Source organism: Gopherus evgoodei, chromosome 10 (genome assembly GCF_007399415.2).
Source record: "Gopherus evgoodei ecotype Sinaloan lineage chromosome 10, rGopEvg1_v1.p, whole genome shotgun sequence".
NCBI classification, from domain to species: domain Eukaryota; kingdom Metazoa; phylum Chordata; order Testudines; family Testudinidae; genus Gopherus; species Gopherus evgoodei.
Window position 1 is genome coordinate 43,755,685 of NC_044331.1, and position 23,929 is coordinate 43,779,613.

At 52.5% G+C, this 23,929-nt stretch overlaps 1 protein-coding gene across 10 annotated transcripts in view; it reads right to left on the bottom strand.

Moving 5' to 3' along the window:
- Positions 1–23,929, bottom strand: part of CELF6 (CUGBP Elav-like family member 6) — a 222,244-nt gene that overhangs the window by 178,235 nt on the left and 20,080 nt on the right. For 7 of the 10 annotated variants that reach the window (XM_030578566.1, XM_030578554.1, XM_030578557.1 and 4 more), the window contains exon 2: positions 23,733–23,815. The exons of 1 other annotated variant lie outside the window; for it this stretch is intronic. In XM_030578566.1, coding sequence (XP_030434426.1) covers positions 23,733–23,815 — 83 coding nt within the window. Of the gene's footprint in view, positions 1–12,969; positions 13,046–23,732; positions 23,816–23,929 lie in introns of those variants that run through there. 2 more of the 10 variants (XM_030578564.1, XM_030578560.1) reach the window with 1 other exon arrangement.

Genomic DNA, 23,929 nt, shown 5'->3' on the forward strand with positions numbered 1-23,929 from the left:
ACACTGAACTCCATGGGCATCTTGCCAGTGACAGGTGGATCAGACACATAATGGAGATCAATGCGAGTTCAAAAGGAACAGGAGGCAGGCTTTGATCTCTCCTTCCATGCCAATCTTTTCACCTCCTTCCTCATTTCTGCTGCTGTGCTGTGAATTCCCTTCAGCAGAGGAGCCCAGCCCCTCCCTGCTCTGTGACTGATACCCCTGCAGGTGCTTTGGCACATTGTGTCACTATCCCCATGCAAGCTCATGTCTAATGCACTGTCCACTATCACCTCCAGGCAGGGCTCAGCAGCAGCCAGTATGGTGTACTGGCAGCCCACTTATCCTTCAGAACCTAAGCTTTCATTTAAAAACAGAGCATCTCGCGGTATCCTGGCATGCCTCCTCTATGTGAGTGAAGCATAATGGACGCGGAGCAGAAAAGCAGAGGTGTGAACTGCCCCATTCATCTCAGCGGGGGCAGCTCAGACACTCCAGGATAACAATGCCAACAATTACAGTGTTACCTTTTTCACTAGTCAGCAAGAAAGGAGAGGGCAATTGTGCCATGCAGATCTCCACAGCCTCCTGTGAGTGACAGCTACTTGGGACCAGACGTGCGTGGGCTTGGAAGATTCACCCACTCCTCCCTCCCCTAGCTGAAAAGAAGCCATGCACAAGGAGCCTAGCAGAACCCCCCCAAGACCCCAGCACACTGAGGGGAAGCCAAGCATGAGGGTCCCAGCAGGGTCGAATGCACATTGGGATCCCTGTGAGGGACAGTCAAGCCCAGAGAGCAAGTGTGATCATATTCTGCACGTCTGCACAAACAATTCAGAGCTGCCTGTCAAGCAGGAGAGCTTATTTTATAGGCAGGGTGTGGAGGAGCACTCTTTTTTTCCCCCCCGTTTGATCCCCGCCCACCAACCCCAGCCCTGAGGTCTCTGTGTTTTCCCATAGCATCTAGCACAATCTCATTAAATAAGCAATCTAACCTCTCTCAAGGTTTTCTACAGTGCTCAGAAATATCTCTGTGCATCTTGCATTTGTATACACACATATCAGTACATTATGTGTTTCCTTATCCCTGAAAAGTGCACACTGGATATTTTTGGTGTGGTCCGAAATTTCCTACAAGAGGGAGATTTCCCAGCCCTGGTTCATATTTATAAGGCTCCAGTGTTCCTGTTCCATAGCTTTGCTGCTTATCCGCAGCCCCACAGAGCTGTGATGGTAATTCTCCGCCTATCAACCCTTCATATAACTGTGTCTCCTGTCAGCAGCAGGAATTTCTGGAGCCCGCGGCAGAGAGATGGGACAGAATGCAAGACAGACATCAAGGGAGCTGCATGAGGAGCAGGAGAGGGACTGCACAGAGATAATCAAGGCAGGGAAGTCTGTCAGTGATTGAGCATTGGAGCCGAAATCTCCTCTCGCCAGTGCTCTGCTCCAATCTAAGTCAGCCCCTGACAGCTATTGGCTGTGCAAAGTGAATTAGTTTTAGGTGGATGAACTTAAAAAAGGAAAAAAATCAGATTCAATTTTATACCAAGATTAAAAACTTGCTTCCTGAACTCCAGCAGCAGCTGGCTCCAGGCGCCGTGCCGGGTGGGCACATGCCTCAGGAAGCCTTTGAGTGAAGACAGCACCAGGCTAGCTGGGCACCTGCAGACCAAGACTGGATCCGCTGTTAGCACTAAGAAAGTGCTATTGCTTAACGCCTGCTTCAGGGCTTTGGCAAGCCAGGCAGTGTCGAGCTGGCCCATAGGTGGCTGGGGGATTGCCCAGAGAAGACCCAGGGTGTGCCAAGGAAGAACCTTTCCCAAATGCATGGATCTGTAGGAGTGCACGATGGTAAAGTAGTGCCTAGCCAGGGGTTTGCAGCGGGCCAGCTTCGGACTATTACATGCTTTCCTCTAACCCAGTCTGCTATGACTTAGAGTTCAAGTCAATTCCTATGCATGTCAATCCAATGCAACTACTACTCCAAACACGCATCTCTACATAAGGCTACATACTGAGGGGAGGAAATGCTGTACCCATCACAGAGCCGCAGCATACACGTCCATTGCAAACATGCACACACATCAGATACTGCCATGGGTACATGCACAGCACACTCCCTACAGACCACATGCAACTCATGTCTGCTGCATGCACCCATATGCTCTCCATCCCCATGCTCCCTAAACCTCTGACTGCCAGAACCTAGGACTGGACAACAAAGGATGGATCACTCTATCATTGCCCTGTTCTGTTCCTTCCCTCTGAAGCCTCTGACATTGGCCGCAATCGGAAGACAGCATACTGGGCTAGATTGACCATTATGTTCTTACATTTGTACTCCCTTTCTATTACACACACACACACACACACTCCCTCTCCACTGCACACACACACGCTCCATTCTCACTCACATGTCTATAGATGTACTGTATAACTCATCTCTCTATCCTTAAGGACCACAGTGTGCTTGCGTCACAGCTACTCCAGTGTAACACAAAGTCCAGGGACTCCTCTCTGGCCAACAGTAGGGGAGGCAATGCCCAATCCTATAACAAACCCAGCCTGGGTCAGTGTTTTCCCTGTGGTCCGTCAGGCTCCCCTCTTGCTCTTTAATTATTGCTTCTGTGCAGCACCATTTAGTGAAGGCCTCTCTCCATTAGTCGTAACCTTAACAGAAGATCTGCAAGCTGCGTGGGGGGGGGTGGAATTTATGGGCCCGGCGATTTACTTAGCCAACCAGCAGCGCTATTGATTTTTATTTAGCAGAATAATTAAATATTTATTTTCACTTTGTTAAGCTCAGGAGGTCGAAGCCCACATAAAGCAGAACAGCACACACTCGGGAGAAAATCAATGCTCTGGTTTGTGGAATATTTCATCTCTGCTGCACCTGGGCTAGATCTGCACTTTCCCGCCCCAGTGCCTCCAAGTCACCCCATCCTGACCCCCACTGAAACCGATGAGCGGCTCTCCCAGGGTGTCAGTGGGAGCAGACCCCAGGGAGACGCTTGGCTGAGATTCTGTAGGAGGCAGAGTCAGTGATTGTAGTGGTGAGATGACTTTGTGTGGAGTTGCTGGGCCCGGCCCTGCTCCCCATGAAGTCAATTGCATCAGGCTGGGATCCCCTCATGCACAGCTGGATTCTCAGCTCCTCTGCTTGGAGCAGCAGGTGCCTTGCAAGCAGTCCACCCCAGGGGGGGATGGATAGCTCAGTGGTTTGAGCATTACCCTGCTAAACCCAGGATTGTGAGTTCAATCCTTAAGGGGGCCATTCAGGGATTGGTCCTGCTTTGAGCAAGAGGTTGAACTAGAGGATCTCCTGAGACCCCTTCCAAACCTAATAATTTATGATCCTCTGCTTCTGGAGGCCCAGCTACCTGGACAGCTTCTCTCCAGATTGCTGCAGGCAGTGGTGCTTCAGCCCATCTAGCAGCCACTGCCTTTCTGACCTGGGGCCTTTTTATCTGGTCAGCTGCTTCAGAGTCACCAATCAGCCCCAGCTGAGGAGCTCAGTGGTGGGGAGAGTTTGGGGTCTGTATGCCCCATGAAAGACTGCCTGGTTAACAAGGTCACTGTTAGCCCAGGAGTACAGCAGGCCAAAATACAGTTTCCTCAAAACTTTTCATCATGAAATTCCATTTTTTCCCTGATAAAAGAAACAAAAACTGAGAATGTTTTCAATTTTTGAAACCAAAAGTGAAAACTTTCCTTTCTTTTGTTTTTTTCTCCTCCTTTCATCCTTTCCCTGTCCCCTCCCTTTCCATTCTGCCACTAAAAAAAGAGGAAGGCAGGAAAATGAGAGGGAAACAACAACAAAACACTCCCTTTCAGTATTGAAAACTGAAAAAATGGTCAGTTTCCTTGTTGAGAACAATCAGAAAATTCAGAAACAACCCCCCCGCCCCCCAATGATGATGATGTTTTCTTTTTTAGGGGGAAAAAAAGGCCATTTTCACTGAAAATAAGTTTGGAACAAGAAATGCAAATGGGCTGTACCCAAAAGGCTGTAGATTGATTGTTATTAGCAAAACTGTGCCTAAGTCAGTGTCAGCAGGAGACAAGAAATGCTGTCATTTATGGCTCTCGCCACTTTTCAGTTCATTGCTTTCCAATGCTGTTTGGGTCCATTCATTTGGCAGTCAGCTGCAATCAACAGCTGAAGGTTGCTGAAAGCCAAGTGACTCACTGTGCCCCAGATCCAGCCCACCCCAATGTTCAGTGCACCCAAGAATGCGTAGGTGCCACTGCAGGAAACTTACAAGGATCCACCCTCTTATGAGCAAACAGCAAGTGCTTCCACGGTCTCCCATGCACCTCTCCAGCTCATGGGAGAGCAGGCGAAGGAGCCCCAGGAAGGCATCAGTTCACATTACACCAAGCATATGTGTTTACCAGGTCTGTCATGTATCACAGCTAGAAGGAACGTGCAATGTGTTTCTAGCCATGTGAGCAGCCATGCGCTGCATGGCAGCCCTCTCCACAGACACCAGCTCCCAGCAGCTCCCCTTAAATAGCTGTGGATGGAGGCTCATTAAAGATTGACAATCCCACGGTTAATTGGTTGTATTTTAATGCAACAGTAGCCAGTGCCAGGTGCTTCAGAGGGAATGAACAGAACAGGGCAATTTATCAAGTGATCCATCCCGTCATTCTCTCCCAGCACCTGGCAGTCAGAGGGTTAGGGACACCCAGACCATGGGGTTGCAGCCCTGCTCATCTTGGCTAATAGCCATTTGACGGACCAATCCTCCATGAACTTAGCAAATTCTGTTTTGAACCCAGCTATACTTTTGGCATTCACAGCACCCCCGGGCAATGAGTTCCACAGATTGACTGTGCATTGTGTGAATAAAATACTTCTTTATGTTTGTTTTAAACCTGCCGCCTATGAATTTCATTGGGTGACCCCTGGTTCTTGCGTTATGTGAAGGGGTAAATAACACTTCCTTATTCACTTTCTCCACACCATCTACCCATCCCTGCTTCCTGTTTGCCAGCGGGAGTTTCCCCTGCCCCCCACCCAGCACTTTGCTGTGATGCAGCTGAATAAAGCAGCAAGTTCCCAGCCTGCACTCTTGTGAGGGGTTCCTTTTTGCACAAGCAGGGCAAAAAAAAATTATCCTGCCAAGCCCTGGGGCAGGGTTTTCTTCTCCATTCCTCCAACTACTCCAGCACCAGAGATTCAGCTCCATGTTCTGTATCTGTGAGGACATCACAGACCACCGATGCTAGGTCTTAGCAGCTAAGCAAGTGCAAGACTGATTGGCAGATTGGGTGGGTGGGTGGATAAGATACACATTCTGCCTTATTTTACCCATAGAGAATCTCAGTAAAACTGCCATGAATACCTCATTGAGGCTATATCAAGCCATGGGACCCCTGAATAGAGACTTTGCCTCCACGACTGGTAGTCTTTACTTTATACAGAGTAGCTTCACAATAGAACATTAGTGTTTCCATCTCAGAAAATTGAGGACAATTTCCATCAAAATGTTTGGTTTCATTTTCAACAAAATGGAAATGTTAATGGAAAAAATGCCCCATTTTCCCACCAACAAAATAATTAAAAACTGCAGCAACCAAAACCCAAAACATTTCACTGAGAAGGTAAAAAGACTGGATGAAAGATTTGTACTAAAACAATGTTTCTGTGGTTTATTTTCATCAAAGTTATTCACTGGAAAAGATGTCCTTTCCTGAGCAGCTCTGAAGTTGGCATCTGAAGAAGATTAGAATACACTACTGGTATTCAACATGACTGATGCAATCCTGTTAGAGCAACTCATTTCAGAGCCTAAATCTCATATTCAAAGGGATTTTCAAAGCCTTGGCCTAACTCTGCTCCCATTGAAATGAATGTGACTTTTACCATTGATTTAATGGGACCAGAGTTTGGCTAGCACAGAGCACTTTTGAAAATCTCACCATATTTACTTATCTAGCATTTCATGGCACAGGCTTTTTTTTCATGTGATGAGGTGGGGAAGGATAGAATCCATTGTTACCGGACATGGGACTAGTTCAATTATGGCTGACAACTCAAAGCCAGAAACATCAGACCTGGCTTGTTTTGTAGATCTAGCAGAGATTTAAAAGTCATGCCAGGCTGAGGCAAATCAGATCAGTAGTTCTAAAGTGATGAACATTTAAATGGCAGGTGGGCAACTGGAGCATTTTTCAAATTCTATTTAAAAACTGCATTGAAGAAAACAGAAAAGTTCCAGCGCACACAAGGGAAAGAACAGCATTTAAAATGTTCGTAACTTCCAAACTGCTTAGCTCTGAGAAGACCTCTTGCTTATTAAGGAGTTTCCTGGGTTTGCAACTTCTGTCGTTTCTCTTCTACCCATCTCTGCTTCAGCGGGGGCTGTGGTCTCTTTGTATCCCACAGGCTGAACAGTGTAGGGCCTGGTTGCTAGCAAGGGGAAACCTTCCAGAACTCAGCAAAGGGTAGCTCTTCCCTGGAGTCAGTAGCGACCAATATTCTAGCAGGTGCTTTGCTGCTGGGTGGAATCATCTTTTTACAGAGATGATCAACTGATCCTGACCACCAGGGGCCAGTGCAAGGATATTTTGTGCCCTAGGCGAAACTTCCATCTTGCGCCCCCACCCCAACCCCGACACCCTCCAAAAACTAGTACACTTAGCATTATAAACAGCCTGTCAGAACAGGTAATGGCTGTTGTAACGTTTCTTTTTTACCTTTAAGGTGTTTCAATTGTTTGCCATTGCCTTTGATGGTGTCCCATTAAAAGTCTTACTATTGTGCAAAGCTAAACAATTGAGCCTTGCATTGCATCACCAGCCAGGTTAGGCAGAGTGACAAATCCCCCTTGGCCCAAAGAGCCATTATCTCCTGGTGACTAATTTCTACTCCAAGTCTATAAAGCAGACTTTTAAGGTAATACATTATTCCTTCAATATTACCCATGCACACATCTCACAAAGATTCTCACTCTTGACAAGTTACCAGGCTCGTGTAGATCCCTTCCACGTTCCTCGTTGTGGGTAAGTGCCCTGTAAGACACGTGTGGGGTGCAGTGCGTTTGTCAGGACTGCGGTGACAGCTGTTTGTGAAGATCAGGGGGCCCTTTGCCAAGGGGTGCTGGTGTCACAGTGAGCATGGGGTGGCTGACAGCATGGGTCAGGGCACTGAGGCTGGTGGGGCAGGTAACACTCACTGGACTTGGGGGCAGGTGGTGCCAGGATAGGGCAGGGGAAGGTACCTGTCAGTCTCCAGTGCTTGGGCCACCCCAGGGCCAGCAGCCTCTTCACCTCAGAGTCTCCCCCGCCTGCCCTGGGGCCTCTTCTCCTCTCGGGCTCCCCAACCGCTGGTGCCGTGGCCACCCAGGAGGACGCGGGTGGGGGGGCACTGCTGTGGAGGAGACGCAAGGAACCGGGCTTGGCTGGGGCCTGCACCTGCCGGCCGAGAGCAGCAGGAACTGGGCAATGCTCAGGGGGAGCTGGGCGGCCTGAGCCCAGGGCGGCGGCAGCCTCTGCAGCAGCAGGGGCAGGCGGGGAGCGTAGCCTGTCATGGGGCAGGAGAGGCCGCACTGCTGCTACTGCTTCGTGCCTACAGCCGTTCTTTGCACAGCGCAGCAGGGCCAGGGAACAGCAGCAGCAGCGCGGCCTCTCCTGCCCCATGGCAGGCTACGCTCCCCACCTGCCCCTGCTGCTGCAGAGGCTGCCACCGAAGAAGTTCTGCTAAACAGAAGTTTCTCAGCCATTAGCCTGACATTCCCTCCTGCTCTGAAGGTTACTCCCTTTGGATTCCCACATTATAGCCCAGTCTCCCAGAGATGAGAGCTGCCCCAGACTGCAACACATGGTAACCCCAGCTACAGGAAACAAAGAGCCTCCTACATAGGGACACTCAGGACCGGCGCTAGGGTTTTGAGCGCCCTAGGCGGACGTCAATTTCACCGCCCCGCACGCTGGTCCCGCGGCTCCAGTGGAGCTGCCGCAGTGGTGCCTGCGGAGGGTCCAGTGCTCCGCGGCTACGGTGGAGCTGCCGCAGTGGTGTCTGCGGGAGGTCCCCGGAGCCGCCGACCATCCGCAGGCACGACTGCGGCAGCTCCACCCGATCGCGGACCACCGGACCGCCCGCAGGCACCACTGCGGCAGCTCCACAGGAGCTGCCTGCCGCCCCCTCTGGCGGCGTCCTGATCCAGGGGGCCCTGGGCTGCCGGCTGCCGCGGAGGCGCCCTGACCCAGGGGACACCCTGGGCTGCCGCTCAGATTCCCTCTCTGTCCCAGCAGCAGCAGCTGCTCAACCATTTAAAAAAAAATTGGGGGGCGCTTTTTGGCGCCCCCAAATCTCGGCACCCTAGGCAACCGCCTAGTCCGCCTAAATGGTTGCACTGGCCCTGGGGACACTGTTTCCAAAGTGGGGGCAATGCCATCCTTCATGATAGCATGGGCTTCCAGAGCAGGACAGACCTCCAGGGTGACGTCTCCCAATAGTTAGAGGATCGGGGTGAGGGAAATGCCTGACCTCAATCAGGGCTGATCCCAACCTTCTCCAAGCCTGGAGGCACCTGGGCTGAGATTTCCAAAGCCATCCAGGAGAACTGGCGGCCTGGTTCCCATTTTGAATAAAAACTGAGCTTCCTCAGCTTTGGTCTTTCTGCTCAGCACACCAAACTGGTTAACTAGTGCTTGGCATTTCTTCCCGCCAACACAGTGGGATTTCCAAGGGGCTCTGATCCTGGAGCTAAGGGAGCTCTCATGTCAGCACCACCCAGAGAGATCAAACAGTCTGTCCTGAGACTCGCGGCAATGGAACAGCATCAGTGTCTCCAGAGACCACAGCTTCCCAGACATGATCTCAAGGTCTCGATTGGCCCCCCATCCCATATGAGACTGACTGGTCTCCCTTCTTCTACCCTGCTCCTTTCCCCTCAGGTATGCTCGGCAGCTGGAAATCAGTGGAGGACAGTGACCCCTTGGCAGTTCCCAGCTAGGATCAGAATGTGTTTGCAGCTTGTGCCCTAGGGGACAGGGAGATGTTTCCTTGGTAATTTATGGACAGTTCTCCCCTTCCGTAATGCAGCCATCTGTCAGCGCACTTTAAAAAGTATCAGTAAAGCTGTCAGGCTCTGCCTCAGAGGCATCCTGAGCCAGACAGAGTGAGCCATGCTGCGCCAGAAGCCACAAAGAGACTCCCCCACCCTACCCTAGGGGAAGCTATGCAGGGAGGCCCATGGGCAGTGCTACAACGGCCCAGTAGCTGGCACGCATCCGATGAAGTGGGTATTCACCCACGAAAGTTCATGCTCCAATATGTCTGTTAGTCTATAAAGTGCCATAGGACTCTTAGCTGGCACTGTCCCCTTCCTCTTTGCCCACAGGACTGTGGGGCTGCCTCATCCTTCCTGACCCCCAGCACTGGTTCCATCCTCCTCTCAAGGGGCAGGCGGGTCTCCGGCTCTGCTCACTCCCACGCTACATGTGCCGTTAGTGCCCCACAGCTTCCCAGAATCCTTTGCTCTCAAGTTTTCAAAGGAAGCCATGGCAGCTAAGTGCAAAGGATTCTGGGATGTGCCTGAAGCCTCACCTGACCAGGGCACCCCCTTGGGAAGGGCGACGGGTGGACAGAGGCAGAGGCCAGGGCATGTCTGTTAGTGAGCAATCCCCCAGCCAGCTCCCTTATCCATAGCTCTAGGCTGCTGCCTCCATGGTCCTGCCTGAGACCATCCTTGCCACAGGCTCTGTGGGGTGGCTGCCGGAACCATAGGAGGGCCCCTTCCCTCTGGGGGACTGTGATACATGAAGGGGGGGAGTAGCTCTCTTTGATGGACACTTAGCCAGCCAGTTAGCTGTAAAATCTGTAAAATCCCCCTTGGTCTATTCTCTGCTTGCTTTACCTGTAAAGAGTTAATAAGCCCACAGGGGGAAAAAAAAAAAGGAGTCAGTGCCTGACCAAAAGAGATTTTACCGCTAACTGGCTGGGTGGGTGTTCATCAAAGGGAGCTACTTCCCCCTCCCTTCATGTATCACAGGAACTCTCCCTCAATCACAGACCTGGCAGAATTCTGGGGCCCCCAGCCCGCTCCATCAGGAGAGGACAGGGCTGTCCATGGCAGACCGCGTGCCAATGCACCTTCCACTCTGGACTGAGCCGAGTGAGCTCCCTCTTCCCAGAGCGCCCAGTCAGGAACGTGCCTCTCACTATTCAGCCTCCTTCACTCTATCCCACCTCCCGGCTCCCAGCATGACCCACTGGTCCCCCTTTCTGCTGATGGCCCTTATATCCATCACTTACACCATGCCTTTCCCTCCAGATCCCAGCGTGAGCTGCAGCATCCCCCCAATTGCACACATGGGGAAAATGAGGCCAGAGAAGGGCCGCGACTGGCCCTGGGTGACACAGGCAGTGTCAGGAATGAAACCCAAGTCTCCCTGCTTTAAGCACTCCCTGGTGCTGCCTCACTATCCCAAGCAATGACCATGAGCTGATGAAATGAATGGGAGCCCACCTGCATGGGCGCCTGCTCTGCAGCCTGCTGGGGGTCGCAGCTGGTCACTTGGGGCACTGGGAGGAGCGTGGCGCTGGAGGCCATTGGCAGAGGCGGCCTTAGCAACCAAAGCACCTACAGCATCTTCCTTAGCAACAGCGTGTCTGGCACTGCGCTCTGAGGGATGGTATTAGACAGGGGATGGGGCCTGGGCGTCTCTAGAGCCCACAAGGGGGCGGCGCTTACACTATGAAATCATGGTACCTGGTGCGTGCTGTTACAGCTCAGGGCAACTGCATCTGTCTCTTCTGGCAGTGGTCCATACCTGCCCTCAGGCACTCAGCTCCCTGGCTGCTGGGTGCAGCGAGGTATTTCCAGGCTGCACAGTCCCTTGCCTTCACTGTGTATTCCTAGCACAGATAGGCTGCCCAGGGAGACAGGTCAGTTTCTCCTCAGAGACTGCTGGATTGATTGCCAGAGCTAAAAGCTACCGCTCTCAGCCAGCCCATTTTAGTCTTCTGGTAGAAAGGGTCAGAGAAACACGACAAGAACCTACAAGCATGCTGATAAGCTCACCAGGATCACCTGACCATGGCGGGCCCAGTCCCTTCAACCCTCCCCTCAGGATTGGGGTCCTCTGTGGGCCAGCGGTCCTGTTCCTTCGCTGGGCCAGGAAGAAGGCCCTGAGCCTGTTTAAACTCTAGCTATTCATCCAAAAGACTTTGCTTTGCCTGCTGGTCTTTGGAGAGCCTGATTTGACCCAACCTATGCAAATCTCCCCTGGGGGTGGCCTCCCAGGCTGATGACAGATGTTCACAAGCCTCTTGGCTCCCGACTGGAGAAGGTGCATGCAATGCCACATAATACAGACACAACTGCACTGGGCCCCAAAGGGGTTAACCCAAATTTGGTCCAGGTTAATGTCCTTCCCTCTTGTTGATCTGAATGTCCAGGACACTGGTAGCATGTCACAGCTCTCCCAACTGGCCAAGAACCCCCAACCCATGGGAAAACACTCCAGCAGCCCTCTCACCCCCATCCCGTTATCCTGCTAAACCAAACCTAGAGATAACAGGGGCCAGGGGAGCTGGTCAGGTCTGTCTCCCCTCCCCACTCTGCCAGAGCCAAGGATGGCATGGGAACTATTCATTCCTTCCAGCTCCCTACCCAGCCCAGCTTCCCCTGCACTCAGACAGCAGAGCCAGTCTGCAAGGGATCCAACAGCAGCCACACAGGGACACCCTGGATGGGGGAGCCAGTCTGTAAAGGGACACCCCCTGCCTACCAGCTGTAGGTGGGACCATTGCTGGCAGAAGGAGGCCAGCCCCCTGGATCAGAGAAGGTGAAAGTCAGAGATGGAGGGGTGGGGACAGGGGAAGATGCAAGAATCCGGGGTGCAGCCCAGTATGGCTAGTGAGTGGCCCTGCATCTAGCCAGCCTTGTGTGTGTGTTTGTGTGTGTGCGTGAGAGAGAGAGAGAGAAAGAGAGAGCGAGCTGTTGTATATCCCCACCGCAATGCATGGTGCAGGGCTAGATTCCTCCCTCCCCCCAGACACACTGGTGTAAATCAGGAATAACTACACCGGAGTCAATAGCATCAGATTCTCATGTTCCAGAGCAGCTACCCAAGGCAAGTGCCCCACCCCCTGCCCCAGCTGGCTCCGTGGTGGGGTTAGCCTGCCTCCCAGCTGGGGAGCCTCTAGGACCCCATGGCTGAATGCCTGACTTCTGTCCAGCAACCTCTCTTTGCCCTAGCTGACTCTGGGTGCAGCATCCCCTCTGCAGAGCTGCTGTCCAGCTCACAAAGGAGCATTGCATGCTGGGAGCCAGTCCCCACAGTCCACACCTGTGTGTACACAGGGGCCCTCTCTGGCTCCATTTGCCCTGCTGATGCAGCACCCTCCCCTGATTCTTACAACTGCGCTTAATTCCTCTCAGATCTGAGGAGCTCGGGCCCACTGAAGTCAAGAGCTGGCTCTGCATAGACTCTGCTGGGTTTTGGATCAGGTCAGGGGGAGGGGATGGATCAAGCCTGCGAGACTCAGCAGGAATGCTGGGGAGGAGAGGAGGAGCAGAGCCCATGGAATAAATTCGCCCTGTGAAAGGACCCCACTTCGCACCCTGCTCGCCAGATGCCGAGCAACAAATGATAGCCAGCACCAGTCCCTGGGCACCCCTGCTGAAGGGCCAGTCCACCAGGGCATGCACACAAAAGGGAAACATAATGTAGGAGAGGGATCTAATCAGAGACCGGGAGCTCTGGTCCAGAGGCAGTTTCCGGGCACCAATTCACAGTATTTTTCCTCAAACAGCCAGGGCCTGCTAAAGGGAGGACCACTGCAGGGTTTAGATCCCCTGGTTTGCTTATCAAAAAGAGGGCACGAAATCTAATCTGCACAGACATGTAAAGAACAAACGCGCAGCCCTGCTAGTCCCCAGCTGATCTCCAGTTGCCAGCATCTGCAGACATCTCCAGAGAGCTGAACGCTCTGAGCTCACCCCAGAAAGAATCTTTAATCCCTACCTTTATTCCTGCATTTCTAAGCGCATCCCCGGTGCACGGTGCTGCTACACTCAGACCAGTAGCTGTGATAGCGGACCTCCAGGCTGCTCTGCCATCATCCTCACTTCGCACATGCTCATTCCAGACACCCACACTTAAAGGGAATATGCACAATACTGCAAACCCACCCAGGCACGGAGTTTGCCCGGGCTCAGCTGCCCCTGTCAAAAACCACAATCAAAACTGTGGAATACAAGCAGCCATTTTGACAGAGGCTGGAAGAGGCTCATTTAAAGTGGAACGGCAGGGTGGATTCAAGCCAGCTTTCTGAGCTCAGGGTGTGGGGTACTCAGCAGAGAAAGGCTGGAAAACCTTCCTTATAGTGAGAGACTGAAGAAGCTCTGACTACATCTAAAATTTTGCAGCGCTGGTAGTTACAGCTGTATTAGTACAGCTGTATAGGGCCAGCGCTGCAGAGTGGCCACACTTACAGCAACCAGCGCTGCAAGTGGTGTTAGATGTGGCCACACTGCAGCGCTGTTGGGCGGCTTCAAGGGGGGGTTCGGGGAACGGGAGAGCAAACCGGGAAAGGAGACCAGCTTCGCCGCGGTTTGCTCTCGCGTTCCCCGAACCCCCCTGCAAACCGCAGGGAAGGAGACCAGCTTGCTCGGGGTTCGGGGAACGAGAGAGCAAACCGGGAAAGGAGACCCGCTTCGCCGCGGTTTGCTCTCGCGTTCCCGAACCCCCTGCAAACCGCAGGGAAGGAGACCTGCTTGCTCGGGGAACGGGAGAGCAAACCAGCGCTGGATCCTCTACACCCGAGACAAAACGGGAGTACGGCCAGCGCTGCAAACAGGGAGTTGCAGCGCTGGTGATGCCCTGCAGATGTGTACACCTTCAAAGTTGCAGCGCTGTAACTCCCTCACCAGCGCTGCAACTTTCTGATGTAGACAAGCCCTAATTCACTGAACCAACAGAAGGTTAAGGGATGACTTTATCAGGGTCTGTAAGTATCTCTGTTGGGAACAAAAACTTGACAATGGGCTCTTCAATCTAGCAGAGAAAGGCATAACAAGATTGAAGTTGAAGCTAGAGAAATTCAGATTGAAAGTTAGGCGTGAATGTTTAACAGGGAGGGTAATTAACCACTGGGATAACTGACCAAGGCTTGGGTGGATTCTCCATCACGGGCAATTTTCAAATCAAAATGTGGATGTTTTTCTAAAAGATCATCTCTAGTTCAAGCAGGGGTTAATTCAGGGAAGTACTCTGGCACGTACTGTGCAGGTCAGCCCAGATGATCACAATGGTTCCTGCTGACCCTGGAACCTATAAGAGCAGGTTTGCTAACCAGCTTCCCCTGTTCCCAGCCTGTGAAATCCTCTTGGTGCTGCCTGACATAGGGAAATCATCCTGGAGCAAGCCAACACAAGTCCCGGGGACCCCCTAGCTAACTCAACAAAGGATGGCAAGGGGACGTCTCTCCTCCCCACCTTTAAAACAGAAGGGATAGGAATTTTTCTGTTCAATCTTTGACTCAAAGCAGCAGCAGCAGCACCATTTTCACCGAGCTCTCCAAAAGCTAGACCATTTCAGCCTGAAATGTGACCAGCTGAGAAAGGTCTGCGCACCTGGCACATGTATGCACCTCAATCCGTGTTGCAGCAGCCGAACTCAGACACCCTTCCCAGGTGACTGTGAGCACTCCGGCCCATGCCACACAAATCAAACTTGGGATGCTGCCTGGCTTCGATTACTGACAAATACCTGCTCCCTCTGGCTAATGGGAGCTGGAAGAAGGATTGAGGCACTGCCCAGATCTCAGGTGACAAGGGTTCAATTCCTTGCTCTGCTACAGGCTCCCCTGAGCAAGTGACTTAGCCACTCTGTGCCTCAGTTTCCCCCTCTGGAAGCTGGGGACAATGATACTTCCTGCCCTGTCTGTATATTTAGATTGTAAGCTCTTTGGGGCAGCCGCTATGTCACAGGATATGCTGCACTGTAGCACCCCCTGCTGGCTGATCATGGGGCTGCAGGCACACCCTGCCTCAGTTTCCCCTCAGCAGGATTTTCTGTGTCTCCCAGGGATTCACAGAGCACAGCCCCTTCAGAGTTCAATCCTCTTCCATGGTAATGAGGTTTTTCCACCCTGCTTAGGCTGCCTACAGCCTGCCCTCTGGGCTCTGTTCCCAGCCCCTCTAGGTTACTTTTGAATCGCGTCCCTGGGTAGGGCACTGACTCCTTGACTGCTTCCCTAGAGTCCTTCCTGGGCCTTCAACAGGAACCCAACTTGCTTCCTGTGGGTCCTTCTCTAAGCTGGGTTTTCTGCCCTTTGCTGAGGTCCAGGTGTTTCAGGCTGTCACCCACCTCCGCTAGTCCTGCCCCTGAGACTGGGAGACAGCTAATTATGGAACAAGTGGGGCTGACTGAACAGGGCTAGCCAGCTCCAGGCCACACTGTCTGTGTCCGTCCAGTGCTCAGCCCTGATCTGAGCTGGCACCTCTGTGGGTATGTCTACACTACAAACAACACCATTCCAGCAGTAGTGAGTTACAGCTAGGTCTTCGGGCTCAGGCTTGCTGGACTCACATTATGGCACTAAGATGCGCTGTGCAGATGTTCCTGGTTGGGCTCAGAGACCAACCCCCTGGCCAGGTGTCAGAGCCTGAGTAGGAATTTTTAGCACCAGATCATCAGCCCACCTCTGTAGGCCGGGCTCAGAGAGTCAGTGCCGCCTGCCAGAGCTTTTTGCAGTAGAGATGTACCCTGTGTGCCAGAGGAACAGCATTGGAGCCTTTCACCACAGGAACCCAGCTCTGCAGCTCAGCTGTGGAGCGGCTCAGAATTGCCTCCTCTGACAGCTCTTGGGGGCCCCTCATGGCCGATGAGTCGGTGGCTCTCAGCCTGTGTTCCCCGTGGTAGCCCCAGCGGAGAAGCCAAGGACGGAACAGGTTATGGGAGGCCAAACTTCCCTCCCAGCCTCACAGACAGTCCCTCCAGGTCAGGCATGAGGCAGTGTCCGCTGCTTCTAGCCATGCAGTACCTGCTCCAGGGCTGACAACCAAGCAGCACTCTAATCTCCCGTCGTCCTGCGCTTCCTCGTCTCCCAGCTCAGCCGTGTTCGGCACTCCCACCCTACAGCATGTTTTCCAGCCAGCTTGGCTGCCATACCCTCCGCTCCATCCCTGGCATCGCAACTAGGCTACGGGCTGGGGCTGGATATTGTCATGAGCCCTTACAGTGGGCATGGAGCACTGACTGCATCAAGCGCCAGCACCCTGCTCACTGCTAGCCCTGCCTTCCCCTCAGGGCATTTCATCTTAGCGTCCGGTCTGAGCCCCCCAAAGTCACTGCAGCAGTGATATGGGCATCAGGCTCCCGACATTTGCCCCTCACGCTAATGATCCCCCGGGTGCTTCCCTCGCCTAGCAGCATCAAGCAAACACCTGCCCACACAGACTTAAAGAACAAGCGCCCACCGGGCCTGGCTGTCTGATGCTTGCAATTTCCTTCCCACACGGCATGTGGGGCCTGCGTGTTTCCAAGGCAACAGCGGCAGTGCACACTCGTGCTGGGCACGAGGAACGTCTGTAATTAGGTCCCTGGCCCCAGCTGTCAATCCCCATTTAACAGCCTCCCATTTAACTCCTGGCTGCAGTAATTAGGGTTTACTAAACAGAATGTCAGGCAATTAGAACAGCAGGTCAATAGCTCTCCATGCAGCCTCTCTTCAAGCAGGATGTAGGGCTCAGTTGGCAAGACCCACGCAGATTAGGAGCTGGAGGGGAGCGAAGCTCTCACCTGCCACGTGGGAGAGACCTCGCTGGAGTCCACAGAGCTGAGTGTTTGCAGCTCTTTCCCCTTGGACTGGGTTCTTAGCACACTTCCCAAGCTAAGACACAGCAGGTTGCGTTGACACTTGGGCCAGAGACTCCATGGCTCACCCGGACGCTGGGAGTTCTAACGGCAATCCAATAAATGGCCCTGGCCTCATGGACCTGGTGCTAGGGGGCGCTGTGCTGCTGGGGAGATTATGGCACTCTTTTACAAGGATGGGGTGCAGCTCCTGGTATCCCCTGGCCATGGTCCATACATGGCCTCCCTAGCAAAATTTCTTCTGAGCTTCTAGCTAGCGGCAGGCTTCCTCGCCCAAGCTGGTGTGCAGTGTTGCTAGGTGCATTTAAACAGATGGTAAGTTCCTCCCCAGCTCGATATCCAGCAAGACCACTTAAGGACCTAGCCAGAGATGGCCCCAGGATGCACTCAACTGGCCAGGAGGCACCCGCCCTACGGGATTTGCCATGGTGATGATGAGTTCCACTCCAGAGATGATTACATTTCCATGGTAGGAGAACTGATGTACAGCATGTACAGCACAAGGTGGGAAAGCTGCTCGAGACAAGCAAGATGTTACTAGTTCTCCTTTTCTTCCTGCCCTTGTTGGCCGCTCCCCCTCCTCCTCAGGGCGGGGTTAATGATCCCTCCCTACTGGGGAAAGTGGAAGAGGAAGGGAAACAAGGAAGCAAAAGATTTTTCATTTTGCCTTAAGTTTATTTTCCCAACACAGAAAATTAAAATGGACTCTGGGGAGCTGGGGGAGGAACCTAGTACTGCACTACCATGAGGGCAAAATCTCTAGGGCAGAGAGGTGGATTCTTACCTAGGATTAATGCAGGAGAGTTTAGGTTGGCCAGCTAGCTGCCACTGAAGATCCTGAAGGGATGGCATAAAGTCTTGCCTATTCACCTGACCCCCAGTGGCTGGATACAGCAGAGAAGAGTGGAGGCAGGTGCGGGGAGCAAGGAATAGCTGGACCTCTCTGAATATCCATTAGGGAAGTCAAAGGTCACTCAGGATTTGCATCTCCCTAACTCTCACCCCACTATCCTGTCAGTTCCATCGCCCTCCTGGGCTCCTGATCCTCCAGCATGGCCCAATCTGGCACCTGGTTCAGAATCTGGCCCCTGGGAACTGAAATCTAGAAGTCCCATCAGGGGCTGGGGGAGGGAGAAAGGACAGAGAGGTGGAGGAGGGGAGCTGGAAGCCCTGCCTGAGGTTGGCCGATGGGCTCTGTGCTGGCACTCTATACCCTGCGGGTGCCTAAGGGGAGTAGAGGCCTGGGGGCACTGCTCACAATGCTCCAAGCTGCTCTGCCACTCTCCACAGACACTTGCCTCACCTGGCAGAGGATCAAGGTGGTGCCATCCAGCAGGCACCCTGAGCGCAGCAGTGCTGCGATTAGCGCTGCCCCTACAGGGCGCTCAGAGCCCTTCCAGAGAACAGCAGCTCAGACCTACTCCCAGTCCCTGGTTCCTAGCCCCGACCCCCTTCACCTCCCCAGTCCCGTCCCAGACCCTCACCCTCACTGCTCTTGTCTCTTACCATGTCCCCTGCCCCTTCCTTCCCCCACTGAGAGGAGAGGGTACAAAGAAGCAAACCAAGGCCCAGAGCAATTAACACTTTCCCCAGGAGGTTCCCAAAGCGCAACTGGCCAGCCTCACTGCAGAGTTCCCCACATCTTCCACAGCCCACAAGGGCTGCTTCTCGCGTCCAAACCTTCATACATCCATCCACATGGCTGATGCTCTACTGTCCTCCCCGCTCTACCCAGCTGTCTTCAGCCCTGGCTCAAAATGCCCGCTTCTGATGTCAGCCAAGCACTCCCCATGCCAGGAAAGGCTCAGGGCTTGGCCAAAGAAGTAGAATTACAGAGACAGTTTAACTGTCCCAGAGAACGTGACTCCTGAGTCCTTCACCACTCTTCCTCCAGCTGCAAAGCAGAGACACAGACAGGGAGCTGCAAAGCAAGCCACAGGTGAAACAAGGAGGATCGAACAAAATCCAAAACAATGGTTTCATGCCCTTAGTACACTACTGAGCCTGTGAAGCTATGATCAGTCCCTAATCAGGGAAATGAGCCAGAATCCACTTTCGGCAGGTGGCCAATGAGAACCCAGCTCTGGCTTTCTTGGTGACAGACCCAGGTGCTGTGGCTGGATCATTTAGAACAGATCATAGAATCATAGAATATCAGGGTTGGAAGGCACCTCAGGAGGTCATCTAGTCCAATCCCCTGCTCAAAGCAGGACCAATTCCCAACTAAATCATCCCAGCCAGGGCTTTGTCAAGCCTGACCTTAAAAACCTCTAAGGACGGAGATTCTACCACTTCACTAGGTAACCCATTCCAGTGCTTCACCAGCTTCCTACTGAAAAAGGTTTTCCTAATATCCAACCTAAACCTCCCTCACTGCAACTTGAGACCATTACTCCTTGTTCTGTCATCCAGTACCACTGAGTACAGTCTAGATCCATCCTCTTTGGAACCCCCTTTCAGGTAGTTGAAAGCAGCTATCAAATACCCCTTCATTCTTCTCTTCTGCAGACTAAATAATCCCAGTTCCCTCAGCCTCTCCTCATAAGTCATGTGCTCCAGCCCCCTAATCATTTTTGTTGCCCTCTGCTGGACTCTTTCCAATTTTTCCACATCCTTCTTGCAGTGTGGGGCCCAAAACTGAACACAGTACTCCAGATGAAGCCTCACCAATGCTGAATAGAGAGGAATGATCACGTCCCTCAATCTGCTGGCAATGCCCCTACTTATACAGCCCAAAATGCCATTAGCCTTCTTGGCAACAAGGGCACACTACTGACTCACATCCAGCTTCTCATCCACTGTAATCCCCAGGTCCTTTTCCTTTCCTCAGCTCATGCCGTCGGGGTTTGTGTTCCTGGAGCCGCCCCAGCTTTCCTCCAACAGAGGCATTATTTGAAATAATTCCTATCCACAAACACTCTTTGGTTTGTTCCTTGTCAGCATGTGAAACTCCAGCTGTTCTGATTGGAGGTGGAGGAGACTCGGTGTTTCTCTTCTCTGATAGGAGGAGGGGAGCTATCAGAATCTGGTTTCTGCTACAAACCTTCTGGGTGACAAGCCCGGACAGAGTTCTCCTCCATTTGTTAGCAACTGGGTGCTCCTGTGAACACAGGACCTGCCCAACTGGACTGGACTCAAGGCCCAACTAGCCCATATTCTGTCTCTGACAATAACCAGCACCAGCACCTCAAAGGAAGGTGCAAAAAAACACACGGCAGGCAGATGTGGGATAATCTCACCTCCCACCCCCCCAAGGTCTCACCATGAACTCTAATAGTTCTGTTAAGCCTTGACGCATGAGGTATAATCTCCTTTCCAAAATTATTGTTGTCACTAATTATGATAACTCTGGGTACAGCCTCACCGACTTAGAGCACCCCTTCCAGCAAGATCCAGCATTACAGGGCTCTGCCTCAGTATCCCCACAGTTATCTTTGCCCTCCTCCCGCCACAGAGGTGACTTTCTGCAGTAACCTGGCCCTCCAGCTAAGTCACTACCAAAAGTCCCATTCATGGACATTTCTCCCCACCAGCTCTAGCCACAAGCGAACTGCTCCTATCCTTATTATTTAATATCAATATTCCCAGGGTTCCCAGAGCCCCTGTTATACTCAGCAATTTATAACTAGAGAGGCAGACTTGCCCCCCACCCTCTAGCCCCGCAAAGAGCTCACAATGGAAAATACCTTTGGGGCAGTCATTTTAACCATGCAGTTACCAGCATTCAAGAATCTCCCAGCACTTTGCAAACAGTCACTAATGAAACCTTATCACTCTCTCATCAGGGAGCCCCTCCCCCTGTTTTACAGATGAGGAAACTGAGGCAAAGATCGATTGTGAGACTTGCATAAGGCTAGAGAGCAAATGAATGTTTATAGCATTGCACTCCAGGCAGTCTACTGAGCAGAGATGGAAAAGATAGTGTGGACGAACAATACCCTTAGTGATCTTGGATGCAGGCGACAGGGTGAGGAGTATGTGATGAGCACAAACACTTAACAACATCATGGAGAAAGAAGCTACCCCTGGTGACACAGCCATGTATTACATGTCTCCATGGCAGGGGTCACTGGGTGGTGAACTGATGGTTTTTCTAAGCATGCAAGCAGTCTTGGAAGAAATGCTGCATCACTGTTGGTTTTGTGATGTAGATTCTGTTTTGGGGAGCTGTGGCAAATGGCATAGGAGTTTGTGCCATGCCTTGAGCTCTTTAACCAGAGTTAATTCTTGCGGCAGAGCTGTCCCCTGAGCACCGGGCATTGGAGTTTAGGCCACGAGTACAGAGAGGGGACTGCCTGCATGCTGCATGGGACCACCTCTCTTCCAGGACGGCTGCATGAAGTGTAAACAAACAAGCTGTACTAGGAATACAGCCAGACTCCACCCCATCATTTCTCCTCTGATGAAAAGCCGACCTGCAAGACCCCAACATTAGTTACTGCTGGGCAGAGGACAATAACATACAGAAGCTACACTCACCATGAGAGCCACATGCTCAGGGTTTAGCTGATCGCCATATTTGGGGTCGGGAAGGAATTCCTCCAGAGGTTTTTCCCCCTGGTTTTTTTTCACCTTCCTTTGCAGCGTGGAGCATGGGTCACTTGCTGGAAGGTTCTCTGCACCTTAAAGTCTTTAAACCACGATTTGAGGACTTCAATGGCTCAGACACAGGTTTGATACAGGAGTGGGTGGGTGAGATTCTGTGGCCTGCACTGTGCAGGAGGTCAGACTTAGATGATCATAATGGTCCCTTCTAACCTTAAAGTCTATGATTTTATGATTCTATGAACTGCGACACCACACCTGGCTTGAATTCAACCCTCTGTTCCAAAAGCATCCCTTCCTTACCACCACCACGTGAACTACAGATGAATCTCTTAGCAGTACTGAGGCTATGACACATAGTTGAGCACTGCTGATTGAAGCCAGTAGATGGCAGTGTTGCACTGGCACACTAGAGAGAACATATGGACCTTGAGCTGTTCATTATAGGCTTGTCTTCTCTACACTCTGTAATCATGTTTAACACACGTCAACAAGGCACAAGACTGGTGGGGCAGAGGGGTAAGGAGACCCAGCTACTATTCCCAGCTCTTCCATTTGACTTCCTACGGGAGCAACTCACAAGCCCGCTGTGTGCCTCAGTTTCCCCATCTATACAATGGGGACATGGCCTAACTCATTGTGGGGCAGGGGAAGGGGGGCAAAGCTTAACTCATTCATGTCTGTAGAGCTCTGCAAGTCCTCAGAGGGAAGGTAGCAAAGGCGAGCGAACTGCTGTTATTCCTGCCCCCTGTGTCATCTCATGAATCTCTGTACCCCTCTTAGCTGCACTCAGAATGAATCCTCTTAACTCCAGCCAAAGCCTGACAAGGTGGAGCGAGATCCTTGCGACAGTTCCCATCTCTGCCTGGGCTGGACACTTTGCAGGTATCAAGGGAGAAGGTTCGAAGGGAGAGCACCCCTATGTTCAGATGTCACCTGTGCCGAATGCACCAGCACTGCCTTGGGCTGGAGAGCTCAGGAGAACATCTCTGTCCTCCCTGCACAGTGGCCCAGTCACAGGTGCAGGTTGATAAAGATGCTACAGCCTTAGCTAACAGAGCTGGCTGCTTTCTCGTGAGGTCTCAGGTCTGATGCCCACCGCCGACAACCCAACTGGGAGTGCGGTGGTACGCACACAGCTTCTCTGCTCTCCACTGCAGCAGAGGACTACGCCAGCTTGGTCTTCCCAGCATCACATCCCAAGGGCCTTGGGAACAGGCTAAGCCGAGTGGAACTGGACCTCCTGTTCCCACCAAACCTCCCCCGCTGGGTCCAAGCCAAATCACCTGATCTCCGTATCTTATCCCCATCTCTCCCCACAAGTGAGTGAAGGCCCCCAGGGCCAGGCTGAGTGGAGAATGTGACCACAGGGAGGCGAGAGCTGCCCCAAGGAACATGCTGCCCTACCCCCTCAGTCCATTTCACATCAGCAGTGTTATTTTGCTTTGGTAGTTCATATTCACACCTGGATTTCCAGGCATCTTTGCACCTCTGGGAGAGATTCAAAGCTGGGCAGGGGGCCAAGACATCAGCCGGATGTGAGCAGAGCTTTGGCCTCATGCCGGCCCCCTGCCCAGGGGCTGAGTCTCCCCTCCTCTGTAAATAAAGAGGATTCCATGCAGAAGCAGCCACTGGACTCCTACAAGCTGAAATCCAGGTTTTCTTGCATCCTGGATTGGGCCCGGGCAGGGTGAATCTCCCCAGCACACATAGGAAGGAAAATTACATAACAGCCCCAGCGCTTCTCAGGTACGGAGCCTGAAGCTACCAGGGAAGGAGCTAATGTACAATTTATAATAGCAAACGGCCAAAGGCCCAGATCCGACTTGCTCCCAGATGTGTTCTCTCCTCACAAGCAGATTCAGCTCAGGGAGGTGGAGGAGACACACCAAACCTGGATGCAACCCCACATGTCTGGGGATCTGGATTCTGCCCTCCCTGTGACATCGGCCCTGGGGCTAGCAGCCTGAATGCCACTTGGATGCTGCTCGGTAACCGGTATGTTAGAGTAGGAGAGATGCCTCCAACCAGAGAGAAAACCCAGGGGGTTTATGCCAGGCCTCGGTGAATGAAGGAAATTAACCAAAAAATAACCCCAGTGATGCCTCAGCCAGCGGAGAATTTGTAGCCCTGAAACAGCTGCAGATGCACGGGGACAGCTCCCCAGCTGGAGTAAACGGGATTTCGCAGGGCACAACACTGAGGATTTTGCTTGAACTCTGTCTACTCTGACAAACGATCCAGATCCCGTATGCCAAGTAGCGAACCAAGGTTTGTTCAGATGCCACCCACCCATGTCAGGCTGTGGACTCTGCCCCACCAGCCATTCCTGATTCCCCAAAGAACGAGCTGCTGTCACTTACCCCAGGTAACGTCTTCTGCTCATGCAGCGCGCTCTGGGCTTTCAGAGCAGAGTCCCGGGCACAGTATGTGAGGAAGGCACAGCCTGAGGAGGGGAGAGATGGCAGTTATTGCACAAACGCCGAGCCAGAGCTCCTGCCCAGACGGCAAACCCAGCACGGAACTGACATGGTGCCTCTCCCTAGCTGCAGCAAAGGGA